This window comes from Alosa alosa, chromosome 1, assembly GCF_017589495.1.
Source record: "Alosa alosa isolate M-15738 ecotype Scorff River chromosome 1, AALO_Geno_1.1, whole genome shotgun sequence".
NCBI classification, from domain to species: Eukaryota; Metazoa; Chordata; class Actinopteri; order Clupeiformes; family Clupeidae; genus Alosa; species Alosa alosa.
In genome coordinates, this window is record NC_063189.1 from 9,389,341 (window position 1) to 9,412,359 (window position 23,019).

The window sequence follows — 23,019 nt, forward strand, 5'->3', positions numbered from 1 at the left end:
ATGAGATTTGAAATCGTAATTATGAGATTTAAAGTCATAATTATGAGATTTGAAATCGTAATTATGAGATTTAAAGTCATAATTATGAGATTTGAAATCGTAATTATGAGATTTAAAGTCATAATTATGAGATTTAAAGTCATAATTATGAGATTTGAAATCGTAATTATGAGATTTAAAGTCATAATTATGAGATTTTAAGTCAAAATTATGAGATAATTATGCATAATTATGAGATTTGAAATCGTAATTATGAGATTTAAAGTCATAATTATGAGATTTGAAATCGTAATTATGAGATTTTAAGTCAAAATTATGAGATTTAAAGTCATAATTATGAGATTTAAAGTCATAATTATGAGATTTAAAGTCATAATTATGAGATTTGAAATCGTAATTATGAGATTTAAAGTCATAATTATGAGATTTTAAGTCAAAATTATGAGATAATTATGCATAATTATGAGATTTGAAATCGTAATTATGAGATTTAAAGTCATAATTATGAGATTTGAAATCGTAATTATGAGATTTAAAGTCATAATTATGAGATTTGAAATCGTAATTATGAGATTTTAAGTCAAAATTATGAGATAATTATGCATAATTATGAGATTTGAAATCGTAATTATGAGATTTAAAGTCATAATTATGAGATTTAAAGTCATAATTATGAGATTTGAAATCGTAATTATGAGATTTAAAGTCATAATTATGAGATTTAAAGTCATAATTATGAGATTTGAAATCGTAATTATGAGATTTAAAGTCATAATTATGAGATTTTAAGTCAAAATTATGAGATTTAAAGTCATAATTATGAGATTTGAAATCGTAATTATGAGATTTAAAGTCATAATTATGAGATTTGAAATCGTAATTATGAGATTTTAAGTCAAAATTATGAGATAATTATGCATAATTATGAGATTAATTATGAGAAATAAAGCCGTAATTTTGAGATTTAAAGTCATAATTACGACTTTAAATCTCATAATTATGACTTTAAATCTCATAATTTTGATTTAGTATCTGGCAGTTTTTTTTTGTGGAAGAAACGGGCTTCCATAGTTTGGTATGCTAACTTTATTTCCTAAAGTTAGGCTCACTCAAGAAAATGCCCACCAAAGGCCAATCACAATTCAGTAGCTAAAAAAATTGCGCTGATGTAGCCAGTGGGACTTTAGGACCCAGGAGCGAGTAGCAAGGGCTTAAATGCTGAGGTGTCCATCGGGGCGGGTTCTTGCGTTTTCAGTCAGCTGCTTAATCAGGGAAACGGAGCGGAGTGAAACCGCGGGAAGTTTGAATTGTTTGTCATGCTGTTGTACTAGGCCATGTTTGAGTAGCCTACAGTATGCCTGTTTGCAGCCACTCTGAGAAGTCAAAGGCGATTCAAAACGAGTCAGAAAAGTCGAGACAGGAGCAATCATCAAAATTTCGGTGTCCACCACTGTAGTTCATCCAAAACAAACCAGAAAAGGGACTCAAAGTGCTAAATACTGGAATTTTCCTTTAAGACAAAATTCTATCTGATTATGATCTAATTAGCTAAGCTCTTTACTTAAATGTACAAGAAGTTTACATTTGACATCACATCACAATCCATATTGGCTTACTAGTCAAGCATACAGAATATCATGCATAATTAAAATAATGCATAGAGAACTTGTGCCTTATAGAAAGGTTGTACAGAGCCTGTTTAGTGAAAAAATGTTAGGTATAAAAATGGTTAGGAAGCTTCAAGTGCAAAGGCAAATGAAGTGACCGGTCATTTGTGTTTGTGAGAAGTGACTTGTCTTCTACAAATAAATAAGTACAAATCAAGACAAGTTGATGAAGTCCATTTCAACAAATAAACGGTTGCATAATTATGATAATGTGTGTACTGTCATGTGATTACATTGAATCAGTCAGTAGTTATAAAATCTTTTTTGCATTCATAGTTTAAAATACTGTATCCTGTGAATGACATTTTACTAGAAAGAAATTGTGTTTCATCTGGTGAAGCCTTATAATGCCTCCTTTTGCCGTTGCAGTCAGATTATGTGTGTGTGTGTGTGTGTGTGTGTGTGTGGGGGGGGGGCTTACAACAGCTGTAAATACAGCTGTTCTTCGATTGCAGCTTTGGCTTCTGTTGCGAGACAGTGGGTCAGATTGACATCAACTGTTCTGCCTCCTGAAATGCATGGGAAGCATATTCAAGCTGCATTGCGGCTACAGAGGGGTTTGCTTCATTATATTAGGCTGAACTTCATTTGGCCAGCATGATGTCTTCTCTTTACAAACTACTACAGATTCATGAAACTACCTTGTGTTTTGCGGAGGTTAACAGATAGCTGAATATACACAATACTGGATGTGGGGGATTGTTATATGAGTAAATACAATGAGAGCTATGACACTGTTTGTTTTTGTTCTGTGCCATGAACTCAAAGCGGTAATTGTGTTTGCAGTGATAAATCATTATTTTGTTGCCATCATCATAAACAAGGCTGGATAAATGAGTAATCGTGTATGTCTATGTGTGTGTGTGTGTGTGTGTGTGTGTGTGTGTGTGTGGGTGATGGATCATGGATTTTGTTTGGTTTTCTAGACTTACGTAACAGAGAAGAGTTAGACACAGAGCATCAGATTAAATCCTGAGCTTGCTGTTTAAATTGAAGGATTAAGCCAAGACACAGAATCAGCCTCAGTATATAGGAACATCAGGGCAGCTTTATTTTTAGGATGTGTTCTCTACAAAGTAATATGGAACATTCACCTCCGCTGTTAGTAAAATTACAGGATATAAATGATAATAACACGTTTAAAAGCGTCAAGTGTCTGCGGCACAACAAACAATCTCATTTGCCTCATCCATCTTTGTTTTCATGGATTGGATTGGCTGAGGCAATGAAAGTGGGAGAATACTGCATGCAGTTATTCATGGCCATGATTGCCTGTCCCACATGCTGTGTCTTCATTATCAATCTTCTGCTGGAGGCTACAGAAGAACAGCTGCTCTGTGTACAGTAGATGCCTCCAGAGAGGTATCTGTAGGGAACATGCATGCCTTCATGCATGACTGTGCCACTTGATTGCATGTATTCCCTACATTGGGATGTGAATGTTGAGATTAATCCGTGGATCTAACCAGGTTGACCAGTTTTTTTGGTATACATTCATTTTTCTTCGATGCTTGTTGGAGGGACTTGTACTGTAACACTGTGTCTTATATACAAGTATAGGCCTCTGAGCCTTCATGTCACAGTCAAAGGACATATGGTCTGAAATGAGCGCAAGCTCTGGATTGTCAAAATAATTTTAAGAAATCACCACACCGTAACGATTCAGGAGAGAGTCTTGCTACTGCCTGACAACAGCATGCAAACCACTGAAGATTATCTGCCTGGCGTTTCCAGGATAGGGACATTTCACAGGGGTTAGATACAATATACAATGAGAAAAAATCTTAATCTTACATGATTTTGTTTACTTTTTGTGTCATAGCCATGTGAAGAACAGAATGAAGATAGCTACTTAAGAACTTGGAATTCATGGTTTATGTTGTTTAACAAAAAAACAAATAAACATGTTCCCCATTAAATGTTGTGTTCTCATCTAGACATGTGTGTGCATCAATGTGTGCATCACCCTTTATCACAGTGATCTGCTATCTCCCACAAAGCAAACCCTAACAAGTGTGAAGATAGCAGCAGCCACCATTACAGTGTTAACAAGGTTAAGCCCATCATTATCAAACTTTACCACCCAATGTGCACCTCCATTTCAGTTTAGCGTGCCTTTATCTCCATTCGAAATAGCTGGCCTGCACCTCGTCATTGGCAGCGGCAGCATTAAAAGGGTCAGAAAACACAGGGTAACCGAGAGCGAGGAGCTGCTTGTCCTGTAATTACACCTTTAAAGTATCACTCAAGCACAGCAGGCCTCTGACGCTGCCAGAGGGGATCATTTTTCCCTTGTGTAATGTGCAGGCACGGCAGTGCGCCATTCTCGCCCAGCAAGAAACACCCATAAAGGATAAAGCAGCTCTGCGTACTGAATAGGCAGCTGAGCCATTAAGTGTACGTACACAAGGTTGTTCAGTATCTCACTTCTCCTTATAAAAGTTGATGGTATATACTTTCTTGACCTCTTTCGCACTTGCACAACCTTTTATGTGGTTCTGGGCAGTGGCTCGTCAGTTCATTCGTGATGATGAAGTTAACTGCCTGGCTTTTTTCAGAGATGTTTTCATTCCCATCTGACTGAATGAAAGAAAGGTAGGCTTCCGGCAGGGAGTGAATCTCGCACAACGGTGAATCTCACCCGGCGGATGAGCTGTGTGGCTTCAGGTGAGGTGTTCGCACCTGGGGGAGGCATCCAGACGGGGCTGCTGTCTGTCACAGCCTCTAAGATGGTCCCATCCCTCTGTGTTCAGTCAGATGTCTGGACACAAAGTCTTCCGAAGTCATGAAAAAACCTTTTGCATGAATGATCACCATAAATACAGCATGGACGACTGTGTTGTGGATGCCCACACAGGAAGGAAGACAGAAGGAAGAAGAGAAGAATTTGTTCCTGTTTTTACTGAAATATGATATCATGTCGTCTTCTGATTTTGGACAGTCCTTATTCAGTTACATATCACTGAACCTGCCTGCCCTCTTATCTAACCCTAACCGCAGTGTGGTGGGGGAGGACTGTAAATGAACCCATGCACCGATCAGCAGTTTGGGGTGGAACCTTTCTGCCCAGAATGATCTGAAACATTACCCCACCAGGAAGGACTGCAGACAGCTATTTTTCAGAACTTGTCTGTCAGAGCACTGCTACACCTGGACACCTTGATACTTGCAAGGGGAAACCCAACACCTTTCCACCCAAAACTGACAATCGGCCTGTTCTGTACGTGTGAGGCCTGGGAATGGAGGGAAGAGGCTGGGTGGATAAAGAGCATAATACAACATTGCAAACTGTAGAATTGGTGAAAGTTGACCTGCTATAATAAACACTATTATACTTAAATAGTTTCATTGACCTGTTTCAACATTTACTGTTTATGTTATGCCCTCATAACATGTTACGATTAACAAAATATTTGGATAGCAGAGTCAAGAGTACTTGATATACCTCTAGTTGGACACCTCTCTGACTCCTCGATAGAGCTTGTTTGTAGGTTTGTGGATTAAGGTATACTGGAAGGTGGGGCGGTTCACACAGTTCCTTTCTGAAAGACGGTCTCACTGACATGAGTAGTGAAACTGTCTCCACATGACCCCAGTCCAAGAGATAGAGAACCAAAGATGCCATCCCCAGAAAGAAAATGAGATTCATGTAACTGCCACTGTAACGCCTCCTGCAGGGCTCCTACCACGCTGAAACAACAGAGCCTGTGCTCTCCTGGTCATTTAGACACGGCCACTGAGTAAAAGAATAACAAATCTCTTGGATTTACTTAACAATGATTGGCTGACTTTGCTGCCCAGTGCTGTTTGGATCCAGCCCAGATGTTCCACACCACCACAAGGCTCTGTTTCAACAAACACCAATCAATTATTCACTTGGGAGCTTTTTGAACTGCAAGTCTTTTACTTCATTGATCGGTTGTTTGTTTCTCACCAGGGTTAATGCTTTGGTGAAGGAATAAAATTGGTCTTATTATTCAGACACATCTTATGTACGTGCTGAAGAATGTGTTAGGAAAGTTAGGAAAATGCTGCAATAACTGAATCTAATATATCTATTATATTTCATCTAATATAATGGCATGCTTGGCAAATCGGGAAGGTCCCAGCTACATCTTGCTTGTGATTTTAAATGGTGAAAATATTGACTAATAGCAGAATCATGCCAGCATAAAACTGATGAATAGAAAATGAAATGTGTTTTTTCAGCAAGGGAAGAGAGAAAACATACAAACTGGCATCACGGACATACTAAACAAAATGGCATAACAATGTCACTGACAAAATGTGAAAAACCTCTGCTCTTCCCACCTACACAACATCTCACTGCAGTTTCCAGATTGCATCATCATGTAAATCCAGCCATCAGCTCCCAGCTCTGCATCGTGAGGTGACCCAACCGTCTGCAGTATGAGGTAATTAAACAGAACAGCAAGAAAGTGGAGTGAGAGACTGGGACCCTGAGTGCTGTGGGGCGGCAGCGCACCGTGGCAACAGCACCCCCTTGGCCCAGCGGGTGATCATGAGTCACGGCTCTTCAACTGAGCCTGGTCTTTGAAGCAGGTGGAGAGTGAAATTGGCTCTCAGTTGGCCCTGGGCCCTTATCAGAGAGGCAGGCCGCTCAGGGCTAGAAAATTGACACGAGATGCCCAGGTTTCAAATCAGATTGAGAGACCTGAGGCTAAATTAAATGGATTTTATCAACGGGCAAGTTTATCCCCACAATTTTAGTGGTTTGAAACAAATATGAGAAACAAAGCAGGAATTTGAAGTCCACATGAGTAGCATATAGGTCTTTTTGAGCACAAAAGACCTATATTCGGATTATGGGTAGCTATATACAGTACACCATCAACTGTGAGACCTGATATAGACAGATGTGTGCCTCTCCTAATAATGTCCAAGGAATTCATTTAGGCACAGGTGGACTCCAATCAAGTTCTAAAAGCATCTCGAGGACCATTGATAAAAGTAGGATGTGCCAGAGCTCAATTGCAAGCGTCATAACAAAGGGTCTGAATATGTACATGGAATATTTCAGTCTTTTATTTTTAACAAAACACTTCAAACACTTGTTTTTTTTCATGGAGTATTGGATCATTGTGTGTAGACTGATGAAAAAAAAAACTTCTGAATTTTTTCCGGTTGCACTGTATTAGTAACGCCTGCTACATTTATCTAGAAAAAGTTTAAAAGGGTCGTGAGGAAAAACAAACTTAGTAACCAGTGGTAAATAAACAATGAAATGGTTTCTTTGTTTTCTCATCTCCACCTGCCTTGGACCATTTCAGAATTCCGATACTACAGCAGATTCATCTTTGTTGTTGTGTTTTTATGTGTTTTAAAACAACTCTGGAGGCCTTGCATTGAGCCTGTCTTCACTCTGCCCTACTTTCTAAAGTGAGGGTGATCTTCTCAATTTCTCTCGAGATCGAAGTGTGCCAAGTGTTTTCAAGTGGCCATGGGAATCATCAAAAATATATATTAAACCCAACAGTACTTAAAAAACGTCTTACTCAGCAGTCTTTTGAACTCGTCTTGAAACCTCATCTAGCAAGCAAATCATAATTAGGTCACCGTTTTTTTTTTTTTTGTGCTGATTGATGTCTTATCCTCTTCTAGAGAGGAAAAGGTTTATTGAAAGCGGGGACAGGGAACATTGATATTTTATAAATGTTGGCAAATCGATGGACTTGTGTAAGGAGACCACATGAGTGCAGAAACCCACACATACATTGAATCTGAGTACCTCACTGCTGACTGGGACATATGTTGTATCTGGATATTGAAGGCTTTGACAAAGATCGGGTGTCCTCCATTCTCAGGAAGCTGTGTGCTATAATTGTCAGTGTGCTCCGAATGGATACTGCCTTGAAAAGGAATCTGAGACTGTGAAAGGATGCATGTCATCTCTTTATGCCTCTGTTTCCCTGAATATCTCTGATTGTTATGGTTTCTCTCCAGCTGTCTCTCTCCATATCCTTCATCACGTAAGTCTCAGCTTGATTGCTGCATATGACACTCAACCACATTTAAACCTTTGTATATCATTTCAATCCACTTACCTGCTAACATAAGAGTAATTACTGTCACCATCATTCAGTATAACTTATCTGGGCACTTGATTCCAAGTCATAAATGTATTGCTTTTCTTTGGATTGCAGGTGAACATAAACTCCATGACTATTATAAATGAACACTTCATATGACACAAATGAGGTAATATGATACTTTTAGGGGAAAAAAGTGAATGCTGAGTGACCTTGAATCTCTTCCTGTATCTATTCGGCATTTTATTTATTTATTTATTTTTATTTATCCCATTTCTATCAAGTGACTAACATCTGAGTATCTGAACCATAATATGAGCAAAAGACAGTTTCTTAAGTGTGTGAAGTATACATAGTGACGTATTGGTAGGCACTAGGCAGAGATGCCAATCTGTCTCCTGTCTCCGGATTGTTTTGTCTAGTCAGGCAGAGTTGGAAAGTCAATTCCCCCAGAAAAATTCAGTACTGAATGGTGCAATATAGTATAAAAATGTATTTCAACTTTGACCTATAGGTGCCATCCTCAGTCCAGTTTGAAGCTAATAGTCACTCTTGCCGATCATGCCATACTGAGGGTACATGCTGCCCCTGGACTAAGGACAGAAATCAGTCTGGTGGTGGGGTGATATAGGCAACATTAACAGGAGGGCACACTAAAATTACACATCCTACTAGGCTGATTTCAGTGTACCAAGCTGTGATTTACAGATCACATATCCCAGTAGAGTTCCCAAGACTGAATAGACTGATCAGAATATAAAGACAGCCGGTTTTAAGTATTTCATCAGGAATTTTACACGGTGGCTACACGTTCATACATAGAGCCCTATAGTGCAACCGGCGCAAGATGGAGCAAATTCGCCATGCGCTCCGCTTTTATTAAACCTTGTGCCCAGGGGTGTGGCAGTTAATGACATAAGGTGGGGTCTGGCCGCTCTGGCGCATGATCCAAAAATCGCTTTCTTACAGTACACCCTCTAAAAATCATTGCGCCACTGACCAAGAAAAATATAGCAAAAGGCGCATATAAAGCACAGCTGAAAACGCACTGTCACAAGATGTAAGCAGCAAAATAGGGCCAAAAGAGGGGTGATATTATTTTCAGGACTTGTTGAAGCTGTGAACTCAATAAATAGTGCATTCTCATTAATATGGTATCACTGGGCACCATTTCAATCTTATCTGATCTGTGACTATTAAAATGGATAAAGAAGTATCCATTAAACCTTGCGCCCAGGGGTGTGGCAATTAACAACATAAGGTGTGGTCTGGCGCATGATCCAAAAATCGCTATCTTACAGTACACCCTCTAAAAACCATTACGCCATTGACCAAGAAAACCTGGTCTATAGCGAAAGGCGCATATAAAACACAGCTGAAAATGCACTGTCACAAGATGTAAGCAGCAAAATAGGGCCCATAGTGTTTAAAAGGATGATTTAAGAGGACTGACTTTGAAAATCATGCAGACTGCAATTTTTTTTTTTAAATGTTAAAGAAAAGGCAAACTCTAGAATTTTATCTGGAGTTCCCTTGGGGTGCACTAGCATTAGCGATGCTAAATTTGACTCCAGCAGTGATCTAGCAGCTCTTCATTCTTAATGTATTTCAGGGAAAAAAGATCCATCTATGAATATGCATTTTATACCATGCAAAGACAGAAGGCATAATCTCTCCCTGCTATCTGATAGATGTGCTATTGTGGGCACAAATTCCCCTCACATAGATTCACACATAGTTTCCTTGGCAAAGCACATTCACCCATGCCTGCACAGGGTAATGCTTGAAAAAACACCTCGATAATTATCATTTGTCTAAAAATGTTTATGAACTATGACACCAGAAAGTGGCCTATTGTAAATACAACCTACTTACCATCTAATGTGTCACTTATTTATGTTAATTTACCGGTAATGGTGTGATCAACTATTTTACTGTAGCATGTGTCTCCCTCTTGCATCTTAATACTGAGGGATATGACTTGGATCTTAATGAGCGCCACTGACTTTGTATGCTCATTTAATCAGCCTTTATTGAGTACATTCAATCACATTGCTCTTTAATTCCTCCTACTCACATACTCTACTGTCATCATCAGTCAGCATCTGTCTGCAAGTGTCCAGTGTTGTGTCAGGGTTGCGTGGTAGAGAATATGGGAGAGCCTGCTGAGCTCATCTGCACTGAATGGACAAAGGTGTGTTTAATGATAGACTGGATATGCAGCAATGGTTTTTTTTGGGATTCTGCTATCACTGCTGAATGCACAAGGTTCTGATAACTCATCCATCAGCTGGCTTGCCCAAAAAGAGAATCTATTGCTTGCCAAGCCAGTTCCTCCAGTGTCACAACTGGCATAGTGCAACGCCAATTATTACTTTGGCCACTTCTGTTTGTCTGCAGCTCAATGGCTGTGCCCTGCTGGCCCTAAAGCTCCCTAGTGTGACATTACTGACCACGAGCTACTTTCTCGTGAACTCCGATAATAATTTCTGTTTCCAGATAGGATGCTGTCCAAGGTGCTGACAATGGACTGTGCAGCACAATGTCAACTATCTGACAGTGCAATAAAAAACACAACATCATGGTGTTTGAGATGTGCTTGATTTTACCAACCACAAGTATTACAGCAGTGCAAATATTCCTTCATCAGCCCCTTGAAAACATAAATTGAGGTGAAGGCCCCAAGGCATTTAGATTGCCATAGTAACCATAAGTGCCATAAGTCAATGTTGGGTTTAGACCTAGTGCTGTTTTATTAATATGGTATCGCTGGGCACCATTTCAATCTTGATCTTCATCTTATCTGTGACTATGGATAAAAAAAAATGGATGAAACGGATAAAGAAGTATGCTTGCTTTAAAGTATTTCCCTTTTTCAACCTAATATATGGACACAGATACTAAGTGCTCAAATAATGACATGGCTTTGCATTTATTTCCCTGTGGTCTTTAATTACATTCCTCACGCCAGTCTGGCATTTCCTCCTCCACATGCATCCAGGTTAAATTCCCTCCCTATGGGAACTTAATGGGCCCGTTTCCTTCTTCTCCATTGTTGGCCTGGTAGCGAGGCTGCGAAGGCCCCCACTGTGTTCCTTCCTTCTCTTCCTCCATTGTCTTCTTCTTTGTTTTTTTTTCTGGCAGCCCCCAGAACCATTTGGCAGCATTGGCACACTGATTGGGATGGTTCCCTGATTAATTTCACCAAGTTTCATATCTGCACCTCAAACACTCTAGCGCCACCAATCTGTTAAAGTTGCAATTGCATTCATACAGTAACTTCTGAACTGTATGCCAAAAATTAAGCATAGTTGGAATCCTTGGATTAAGCGGAGTTCAATGCAAACCCATGACGTCAATTTCCATCATGAATGTTGTTGTTTTTTTTCTTCTCAAAAACATGAAAAAGTTTCCACTGGTCACAAATTGTGTCCATGACACAGATGATCTTCAGACCAATCAATTAGTGTTCTGATTTGTAAAGGTGTTTAATTTCGATTGAGCAACCTGTTGATGTGTTTGCATTGAAAATAAAATTCTACTTCCTGGTCATACTTTGGAAGGCTGCTAGGCCCCAACATTGCTGCTTGCAGCTATATTTTAAGAGTGGTTTCGTCCTTGACTTTGCTTGAGAAACCAAATGCAAGGGCAGAAAAGGTGCCTGATGCACAATTAACACAGACGAATGTAATGAATGCAGTTCCTGATGTCTGTAATTAATTATGAAAGCACAGGTTTTCGCCGCCTTTCAGCTGACACCTAGGTTAAAGCTTCAGAAGCACCTTTGCACACAATAAAACAGTTATGCCCACTAATGCTTGCCATAATGTTTTACAGTCACTCCATAAAAAAGCAAGACTAATCCAGTGAGTTGAATATGAAATAAAACCCTTGAAAGTATTCACAAACTGCAGATGTACCAAGCATTAGATTTTATTTCACCATCACATGGACAAGGATTTGATCGGATGCACTCAAATTTTGCCAAAATTCTAGTGCAGGGTATTTATACTCTAGTTTACAAGCAAGTCACAAGATCCAGTTCTGTTGAGTGAGAAAGTGAGAGAGGAAATGGATGGTGAATGGGTCATATTAGATGTTGAATGGGCTTTTCTGTCCATGCCGTGACTTCCCAATGGAGGTGGCATCCTCCCTAAGTGTAGTGCTTGCATGAAACGCATCCACCAGTGGCACAGCATGGCCTACTTACAGGTTCTTCTAGCCCTAAACCAGTCCCACTGCTTAAACCCCTACTGAGATCCTGTAATGCTCATTTTATTTCACTAATTAACACATCTCTTGCAAAACTGCTTCATTTTCACGTCTCTTCTCCTTTCTTGCTCCCACCAATTAAGGCAGAAGGAATCTATTGTTGGGGAAAGAGCCATGGGACATGGCACTGCACTGCAGCGAGGTTTTTAACCTCCAAAAGCTGCTGTCACAAATTATAACCATACTTCAATCAGAGAATGTATTGTAGGCGGGATAGACACCTTGGACTCAACAATATTCAATAAACTCGGACACGGGTCGACTAGCAAATATTCTGATGAGTGCCACAGAATCCTTTCAAGAAAGAACGTTCATGATTTTGCTGCTGCTATACAACACAATGTGAGTTAAATCTTGGCTAAAGGTGAGCTGCATTCTATCTCCATACAACAACAGGGAATGCGTTCACAGACTAGGCTACCATTCAGACTCAACAAACCAGTTAACATTGGAATAACACCGAATGCATCTGTGGGAGATAAGACATCATTTCGGTGGCGTAAGCTACATTAATTGCGCGTTAGAAGGAATTATTTTTGTCTCTGATCGTTTTGCTCACTTCCTTCGGAAAACTAGCACACTGCAGTCGAATGGGTGGGTGGGCGGTGCATTGGGTATTTTGATGTGTCTTCACGGAAACTAACCCACCGTCAACACAGTGGGGTTTTAACGTAATTTTTTATACAGTGTACAATGCTCGGGTGTGTGAATTCTGAGGAGTACCAGGAGTGAGCTACCAAAAGTCGCCAAAATTGGTTTGGCGAAACGAAACGAGTGTGGAACGAGCTGAACTTGTGACCGCGAGTCGGAAACTTCAGAAAAGAGCGCCGCGCCATCAGGAACAGAGTGGATTAGAAAAGCGCGCTAAGGTAATATTTGCATTGACACAATGTGTCCCTATATAAATTACATTACTAGAAAACATATTTGTCGACATGCTGCATTTTAATCTGTCGACATGCATGCATTTTAATGCGCTGTGCCGCAGGGAACGAGACATGAACTCATCAGCAGGCGCAGGTAACTACAGAAGAGGCTCAGTCAAAGGAGAGAAGGTAGGCGCATTTTAAACTTCTGTCCCATCAGATAGCTTACATGGTCTGAAGTAGGCTACCCCTGGGCAATCTATGGAAATACGAATCTCTCGAAAATATTCGATCTGGTTCGAATGAATGATATAATTCCTGAATGTTTAATCATTATTCTTGAAACATTCGTGGAATCACAGAGTATCACCAAAGACTGAATATCATGCTTTAGTGAGATGGTGCAGTTAACCTGTCTGTTTTTGAACTAGATTTTGCCAACACGCCTTACCTGTTTACGGAATGGTAGATGTAGATGTGGGACAACTGTAGTATTCGTTCCGTTTTCTGCCTTTCTATCCAAACCTATATATTTTTTTTATGAATAGGCCTTTTAACAACGCCCTACACGTGATTGAATATTTCCAAAGCCATAACAACAGAAGAAAGAGTGTTAACACAGTCCTAAATATTTCCCCTTTGATGTGCACACCATGCCTCAGTGCGGTCCCCATAACCTCTTTCCAGCCGTGTCAAGCTGGATCGTATCTCCCTGTTTGCCCATGTTAAAAGCCAAAAGCGTCTCTTTCCGCTACATTTAGTTTCACAATGATGGACCCAGGTGTGGGACTGAATTATAGGCTACTGCACCTAGGTACCAAGGATGAGACATGAAACGAATGTTCCATGTAATCCACAACATATGTCACATGTAAAGCACAAATGCATGACGATGTGATGAGTACAATCAGTGACACAAGAAGTAGGCTACTAAATGCAATCCTAGGCCTACTTCTTAAACATATCATGGTGATATGCAGCCTACATTCACAAGGGTTTAGATTCAGAGTGTGTTTGAATTATATGTGACTAAGGAAGAAGGAATGTTACCTTAATGACTTATTTTCAAATTATCTGTAAAGATGATAGGCCTACTTGTGATAAGGATAATAACATAGGTGGATATTTACCTGATTGTCTATTTTGGTTTTGAGCTCTTGGGACTTGCTGAAATCGTAGGAATAGGAACTCCAAACAGGGTTAGAGTCAGAGGACCATTAATTACATGCCAGTGTAGCATGCAGGCTCACACACACACACACACACACACACACACACACACACACACACACACACACACACACACACACACACACACACACACACACACACTCACACAAGTGAGAATGTAGGGATGAAGGGATAAAACCTGAAATGAAGAGCTTAGATGATGAATTAACAGAAATAACACCCATATTGGAAAGCTTTATCATAAGGCCTATTGGGACCACTCTCATGTCTGCTATGTGGAAGACCATATTGTCATATTTGTCATGAGAGATCCCTCAGACATAGAACTCTCTGGGTAATCCCTGACCTCTGTCATTGAGTCAGTCAGTGGGAATTGCACACAAGAAGACTTACAGAAAAGAGAAATGTCTCAGTCACAGCCCTCAAGATGAGGTTAGCGACAAGCTTTTTTTTAAGCATACTGTACACTAATGGAATTGCTGTAAGGTGGTGTATAGATTCCAGCCACAGTGGACTCCATTGTCTACAAACATCTCATGTGGACTCCAGACTGTGAGAGGGATGGTGGGGTGCTGCGATGGCATTAGGAGAGAATCTCTATGACAAAGAGCACTCCTGATAATCCCTCACCTCTGATACACAAAATACATGTGTGATGCATCAGTCCGACATGTTCATCACTCAGAGATGTGTTCCGTAGCTTTTGCCTCAGGGTTACAGTAATGGTATTCTCCAAAAAAATGCATTCCCGATCTCCACCACCAGAGGTCATGAGAGGCCCATGTTAACATAGTCTAGTGCAGTGTTTCTCAAACTTTTTCAGACCAAGGACCACTTAATCAATAAAAAAAGCCTCACGGACCACCTAGCTAAAAAAAATAGAATAAATTAGACCTACTTCAATAGTAAATTACACAATAGGCCTACTCACTGAACCACTTTGACTGTATTATTGTGTCAGAGAATTCATAGGATTTAAACTGGCATGGCTTACATAGGCAGTGTTGCAGAAATGTTTGGATTTACATACAAGTTGGTTCAATATTGCAAACAACTCATCTATATTAAATTTTAACACGTCTGCTCGCGGACCACTTGGGCTAGCTTGCGGACCACCAGTGGTCCCTGGACCACACTTTGAGAAACACTGGTCTAGTGAAGTAGTTTCAATTCTTTATCAATTAAATAATTCAAACTTTTCAAAACTACACTTTCTAACACTCTAGAACATGTCTGCGGTAAGGATTATAATCATGTCCGGTTTAATTAATTGTTATTAATTAATTAACAATTAATTAATTAATTATTTTCATATTCAGTTGGATTTTGTTATATTCCAGTCCACACAAGGACTACAAATGGTTATTTAAGGATACAAGGATACAAGGATACAAGGAGTTTATTGTCACATGCATATAGTTACTGGAAGTAAGAAATGCAGTGAAATTATGTCTGGTGTCAGCCTATTTGTGCAAAGTGGGGGGGGGTAAAAAGTGCAGTAGTAGATGAAGTGGCAAGGGCTGCATCAGAAAGGTGGGGGAGGATTGGAATGGGGGCACCAACAAGGAGCACCCAAGAGCAACAGGGGCAAGGAAAAACTCCCTTACCAAGGAAGAAACCTTGGGCAGATCCACGGCTCAAGGGGCTAACCCAACTGCCAGGGCTCTTGGTGTGTGTGTTGGAGGAATGACAGGGGAGATGTGATAGTGTGCTGTGTATGTGGGGAGAGGGCAGTGTGCAATATGTGTGTTGGAGAAGCTTCCTCATGAGACAATGTGCTGTGTATTGGGGGGACAGTGTGCTGTAAGTATGTTGGGGATGTGTGTTGGAGAAGCTTCCTGATGAAATAATGTGCTGTGTATGTAGGGGAGAGGGGGGGGGGCAGTGTACTGCAAGTATGGTGAAGGGACTTTTACTATTGCAAGCAGAGTACTGTATGTATGATGTATGTGAGTGATGAAGATGTGTGTGTGGGCGGGAGGGGAGTGTAGCAGTGACTGTGTGTGTGTGTGTGTAGTGTGCATGTGGGTAGGTGGGGGCAGTGTGCTGTAAGTATGTAGAGGATGTGTGTTGGAGAAGATCCTGAAGACAATGTGCTGTGTATGTGTGTGTGGGAGGGGGGGGCAGTGTGCAACAAGTAGAGGAGGCTTACTGTAGCAAGCAGTGTGCTGTATGTATGTGAGGTGATGACAGTGATGATGTAAGTGTGTGTGTTTTTTGTGTGTGTGTTGGGGATGGGGGGGGGGGGGGGGGGGGGGGGCAGAAGGCTAGGCAATCAAGGACATGGGTAGATGGAGGAGAAATCAAAAATAATAAATAAAAAGTTCTATGGAGATGTGCAAAAGTTGGAGAAAGTCAGATATGTGTGTGTGTGTGTGTGTTTTGACGTGTGATGAAATAAGAAAATGAATAAAGGTCTATAGCATAGGGTGAGGGATGTAAAAGTGCTAAAAGTCTTGTAGGTGTGTGTGTGTGTGTGTGTGTGGGGGGCATGAGTGCTGAGGAGTGAATGAGTGCAAAGTCAGTATAGTGTGAGTTCAGAGTTGGGAAATGTTTGAGAGTGCTGAAGAGTGAATGTGTGCAAAGTCAGTATAGTGTGAGTTCACAGTTCGGATGGCCTGGGGATAAAAACTTCTCCTGAGTCTCTCAGTTCTGGCTTTGTGACTACATAGGCGTCTTCTTGATTTCAGCGGTAGGAATAATCAATTGTTAGGATGAGAAGAGTCCTTCAGAATCTTTTGGGCTCTTAGGAGTACTCTTCTGGAATAGATATCTTGTAGAGCAGGGAGTTGAGTTCTTATAGTATCGCTTCAGCTGAGCACTACTCTCTGCAGAGTACTACAATCTCTAACTGTGGAGTTCCCATACCAGGTGATGATGCTTCCAGTTAGAACACTCTCAACCGCTGAAGTGTAGAAGGCCTTCATGATGGATGTAGAAACTTTGAATTTCCTTAGCTGATGAAGGAAGTAGAGTCGTTGTCTGGACTTCTTCAGAACATATTGAGTGTTAACAGTCCATGTTAGGTCTTCAGTAATGTGGACACCAAGGTATTTAAAACTTTTGACTCTCTCTACAGGTTGCCCGCTGATCATTAGTGGGGTGTAACTGTAGTTCTGCTGCTGCCTTCTGTAATCCACTACCATTTCCTTGGTTTTATTGATATTCAGTGTCAAGCTGTTAGATTGACACCACTGTGCCACATCATCAACCTGATCCAAGTAGAGCTGTTCATTGTTGTTACTAATCAGGCCCAAGATCACTGTGTCATCTACAAACTTGATGATGGAGGTATGACTACTGTTGGCTTTGCAGTCATGTGTGTAGATGTTGTACAGCAGTGGACTCAAAACACAACCTTGGGGAGCACCAGTGCTGATGGTTAATGAGTCAGATGTCAGACCCCCCACTCTAACCACTTGTGAACGGTTGGTGAGGAAGTCAAATATTCAGTGACACAGGGTGGTGTTTAGTCCTAAGGCCTTCATCTTTGTGACCAAGGTGAGAGGTACTATCGTGTTGAATGCTGAACTAAAGTCAATGAACAGCATCCTCACATAATTCCCATTCCCCTCCTCCAGGTGAGTTAAGGTGGTGTGCATGAGGTTTGAGATGGCATCCTCTGTAGACCTGTTGGCTCTGTAAGCAAATTGGAGGGGTCGAAGGAGGCAGGGAGGGATGAGCAGATAATGTTTTTTCACAAGCTTCTCAAAACACTTCATCACTGTAGATGTGAGGGCTACTGGGCGGTAGTCATTCAGACATGATGGACTTTTGTTTTCGGTACTGGAACAATAACAGACTGCTTGAGGCAAGTAGGAACTGTCTCTTGAGCCAATGATGTGTTAAAGATATAAGTGAACACAGGAGCTAACTGAGCAGCGCAGGATTTCAAAACCCTGTTAGAAATTCCATCCGGTCCAGCAGCTTTTCTACAATTAACCCTCCTAAAGGCATTGCTCACATCGACCTCAGAGACACAGAAAGGTGCATCCTCATTTGCTTCACATGCTGCAGCTAGTGCAAGATAGTCTGTGTTTTTCATGTCAAAGCGAGCATAAAAGCATTAAGTTCATCAGGGAGGGCTTTACTCACATTCATCATAGGAGGGACTTTCTTTTTCAAAGCCAGTGATGGTTCGAGTCCTTTCCACACTGTGCTGGATCACCCTCCAAGAAATCAGCTTCAACTCTGTCTCTATAGCGCTTAGCATCTTTAATAGCTCTACGTAAACTATAAGATGCTGCTTTGTAATCAGTCATATCCCCTGAAATAAGTCCAGCATTATAAGTCATGGTGCGTGTCTTTAATGCCGTTCTCACTTCTCTATCCACCCTGGCCCTGGGTTAACTTGGAGGAGTCTTGAACAGTCTGGTCTCCCTCCATTACTGTTTGGAAGGAATGCATGTGCTGCTGTTACTGTTGTTTCTATGCCTTGATTACACATCATTGTAGTCATTAAGCCATGTGTTCCATGCAATTATCATATGGTTGAAATATTGATTGCACATTTTACCATAAAACCTAATGTTGCTAATGTATAACCTAATGTGAAATCTATAACTGTAAAACCTTTCAGGCTATTCGTCATTGTTCCTCATCCAAACATACTACTATTCACAGTCAATACGCTGACGTGAAGCAATGCACAATGAAATTGAGCTAGTATAGACCCTTTCATCAATAAAAACAAAAACAATGCTTGAACGTTCTATTTGGGCCCCAATCTACTTCCTCTGCATTAAGATAACATATGGAATGTTAAAAAGGAAGTCTTGTGGGGCCAACTATGATGCTGATAATGGAACTCTCTTGAAAGGGTCCATAAGCATGAACAAAACAGAATACTGAACCAAAACCATATAAACGGAACACAACTTTTTGGGCCTCCTGACCAGTGGTTATGTGTGGAGGATGAAGAGTAAAGAATAGCCTGAAAGGTGCACCATGTTTAAAGTGAATCATGGCCATGGCCAGGTGATGCTCTTAGCCTATTTAGCTTCCTCTGGCACTGACAATCAGCTGCATATAAAGGGGTAGGTACAGTCATTCAAATATTTGGACATCCAACATCATACTGTCCATAGAAACCAATATAAATGTAAGGTGAGTAAACTTGAGTCAATTGTCCATTAATATGGACTGAGATTTCTCAGGAATGCTTTCACAGCTGACGTCTGACTACCCTTAACCTTAGCACTGGATTTTAACAATGAAAAGTGTGCTTTTAACAGTGCAAAAGACACTTTTGTGAAGGGTAACAAGAATTTTGACTGTCAGTTTGACAGTATTCACTTCCCGCAGCATTTTGGTGATATTTTGTGTTGAATTTGGGGAAAACAATTGTTGTTTCAGTTGTGTTGAACTGTTGAAATGGTCCTGGTTTGTTTATTTTCTCAGAAAAACTGCAAAAGTGTTTGTATTTTGCTTAAAAACCAACATTTCTAAAGGGATGACAAGACTTTTGTCAGGGATTGTATATATATTGAACTTTACTGAATTTATATTATTGCTGTAATTGTCTTAGGGTCACCTTAAATATAATTATATTATTCTAGCTTAAATTGACTGGATACATAGCTTTAAAAATAGAGGTCATTAGTTTCCTCAAATATTTTGAGTTAGTTTGACTGTTTACAGTACTGTATTTTGTTTAGAAAACATATTTTTTTACTGGATTCCGCCAATCACTATGGCTGTGCTCAAAATATCAATATAGCAATATATTGTGATGTACCCTTGTATCAAAATGTATCAAAAGAGGCTGCTGTATCGGAATATGACAACTAAAACTATTTTAAGTTTTAAAGTCAAAGTTAAGATTTGAAACAGAAAATTAAAATTGCATTTCACTTTTAAAATCTCTGTGGCCCTCAATTGAAGTATTAGTAAGTTGCATGATCCTTAAGGCCCTTCCAATCACATTTTCAATGATAGAAATATATCTAAATAATAGTATTAAGTGTACAGGCAGCATTGCTTGCCCCACACAGCAAGTAATAAAAGCACACACATTGTGTATTTCAGTTGGCTTATTAGCTAGTTTGATTTGTATTGAGCTCAATGAGCATCGAACCAAATACACACCATGCCAATCTCTAGGTATGGTGAAGGGTATGTGATGATGTGGGGCTATTTTAATTCCAAAGGCCAAGGGAACTTTATCAGGATGCATAGTATCCTGGATCCATGACATAACTGGCCTTTAAAAAAAAAAAAAAAAAAAATTTGCCTGCCTTTATGGAAATTTAACATAGGGGTATGTATACTTATGGACCCAGTATTTTAATGAAGAACATTTATTTATTTACGACACATTATTCATTCACAAAGAAAATTGGTGTCCTTAAAGGTTGGAGTTTTCCTCATTTTGTTAATTAAGGCATTAAAGGGACACCAGGCAACGTTTTCGTGTTAATTACTCATCTTCGTAAGTCGGTAAATGGTTAAATGACTCATTACAGGGCGAATGAAGACTCTCTCGCCCGCCCCTACTGCCTGTAGGAAGAATATCCCGCTTGCAAGTTCAGTGTATCGTACCCGCCGACCGAAGCAGGATCAGTTTACAGCACAGAGGCAGGCTAACGAAATGCTAGCGTTTGTTGCAAACGTGTGTATAATGGCAGAGCCGGCGAAGAAGCAGCGAAAACCCTTGACAGAAGATGCAAAGAAAAGGAAAAGAGCTTCAGACCGAGCGAGGGGGAGTTTTGTAGAGAAAAAGCATCAGGCTTGCCTGGTGTCCCTTTAAGCTGAATTTCCAAAAGATGAGTTTTTATTCCTCTTTTTATTCAAATTGATCAATACTTATGCAACCCACTGTATACTGTATGTATATTTGCATAGTTTATGAATGAAGACTTACCTCAGCCTAGGAGTGTTGGAGTGTAGAAAAAACTGCACACACATGCCCTCTGCTGGTACGAGATGTGAGTGAGGGAAGTCTAGATAGATAGATAGATAGATAGATACTTTATTGATCCCCAAGGGGAAATTCAAGATGGAATTCAAGTCTCAGTCCATTACGGCCACATATCTGGGAATGCTTGGATAAATCTGACAAAAGCTTAACACTTAAAAATATGTGCTGGAGATGTTTTGCAATCCTGTAATGCATATGGTGATTTAATTTTCATTGTTCATCTTTAAAGAAATGTGAACATTATTAGGCAGTCAATTTGTTTGATCATTTAAAACCGCACCTCTGGACAACAGCTAGGTTTATGGTCATGATGCTGACACAGAACCCACAGCATGGACATACTCTTTATTATTCAAAATGAGGTTCCATCTACACCATCGCCTTAGACAGGACAAAGAATGAAAAACGGTGTCTGTTGCTCAATAAATCGTTGCGTATTCTCACCGCTGAGTAAGTGATGTCCACTGTGGAACCAGGTTGCTGTGTGTTTTGGTGTTAGTTTGATGCTGATATTGGCCAGACACATATAAGTGGTGGACACAAGTGCACACAGACTCAATACTTTTGCACTTCTGTGCTGTTAGAGTTAAATATTCCGACCTTGTTTCATATCTTGTGTGGAATTTTCCACATTTAAGCCACAATAACTGTCATTTCCTGTAATTTTGATATGCCAAGCCATGACTGTGCAGAGTCTTTCAAAAAAGATGAGATTCCTCAAGGTACATAAATTGAATGTATTTTATGAATGGTTGCACCATTCATACTTGGCATGCCAAGGTTTGTTAGTGCAGAATCTTTCTAGCCATTCATGTGGTAAAATGGCTGGAGACTTGGTTTGACCATTATTCTGACAGCATGTCCATATTTAAAGAGCTTTTCTATTGATACATAGCCAGTGAACATTGGTGTTGGAGATGTGTGGGTGGTGTGTCTGGTGAGCAATGTGAAAGCTCAACACTACATAATATACTGTATTAGCCTAAGGGGTAGCTATAATGGTGTGACGGATACTGCTGTCATTCTGTTGTTAATTTTGTCAGACTTTTCACATAAACCCAGCTGTTAAATACTATTTTTTTATTATGTCCTGGTTCTCAGACTGCAGAACCCTGACTGAAGCTCCCCCATCTGGACTGGAGCTCCTTTGAGCTGATGCATCCACTAGAGAGTTGGTTGCTGGCTAGATATCCACTAGAGAGTCAACTTGGAATGGTTACCTATGGTGCATTAAAATAGACTCTGTTTGGGACATCCACGCAGTCATTTCACCTCTAGGAACAGAAAATGTCACAGTTTGGATTGACAAGTAACAGCCTTCAAGTATAATACAGACTTGCAAATGCTGCCAATGTCACCTATAATTGATGTTTTTACATTTAAATTATTAACTTCACAGGTTATAACAAAAATATTTCATGACTGTCTAATTAAATGGTGAAACATCAAGCATCCATAATTTATCACCTGTGTTTAATATGCCTCAACAAAACAACACAGAGACACACACACACACACACAGAGTGCACACACCTACTCAGAGTTTGTGAACTCTTAAACTTTACAAATTAAGAACTTAAAGTTGCCTATGCACTTTTCTGTGAGGAGTGTCTCCTTCCCACCCCATCCCTTGTCCGGTCCTCGAGCCCAGTGAGGTGCTATATTAGCTCAGGGCTTGGCACCGGCACCGCACTGGGACTGATCGTCAACATTTGATATTTTTATGCCTGTCTGTCTGGCCCTAACCAGATGTGTCTCATTTATGAAGCACACATTAATCCAGCTCCAGCTTCTCTGCTTTGGTGAATTTATCCCTTCCCGTAAGTTTGGACAGCATCATTTACGCCTTCTCAGATCTTGTTTTTACTTAACCAGTGATTTAAAGCCATTTCTTCATGAGGTTACCATCTTAATATCAAACTAGCCTATGCCCTTGAGGCAAACTGATTTAAAGGTGTTTTGCAGATACTGACCCTGTGATTGCTGCTGACAGTTTCCTTTTGTTGTGAAAACAAAAAAGTGTGTTGTTAAATTGAGCCATGTTAACCAAATGT

General features: G+C 40.2%; 1 protein-coding gene across 2 annotated transcripts in view; it reads left to right on the forward strand.

The window, feature by feature from the left end:
• Window positions 1–12,314: 12,314 nt before the first annotated feature.
• Window positions 12,315–23,019, forward strand: part of LOC125307926 (dipeptidyl aminopeptidase-like protein 6) — a 120,156-nt gene continuing 109,451 nt past the window's right edge. The window contains exons 1-3 of one of the 2 annotated variants that reach the window (XM_048264074.1): window positions 12,315–12,331; window positions 12,677–12,858; window positions 12,978–13,044. In XM_048264074.1, coding sequence (XP_048120031.1) covers window positions 12,988–13,044 — 57 coding nt within the window. In that variant the 5' untranslated portion in view covers window positions 12,315–12,331; window positions 12,677–12,858; window positions 12,978–12,987. Of the gene's footprint in view, window positions 12,332–12,617; window positions 12,859–12,977; window positions 13,045–23,019 lie in introns of those variants that run through there. The other variant, XM_048264066.1, reaches the window with a different exon arrangement.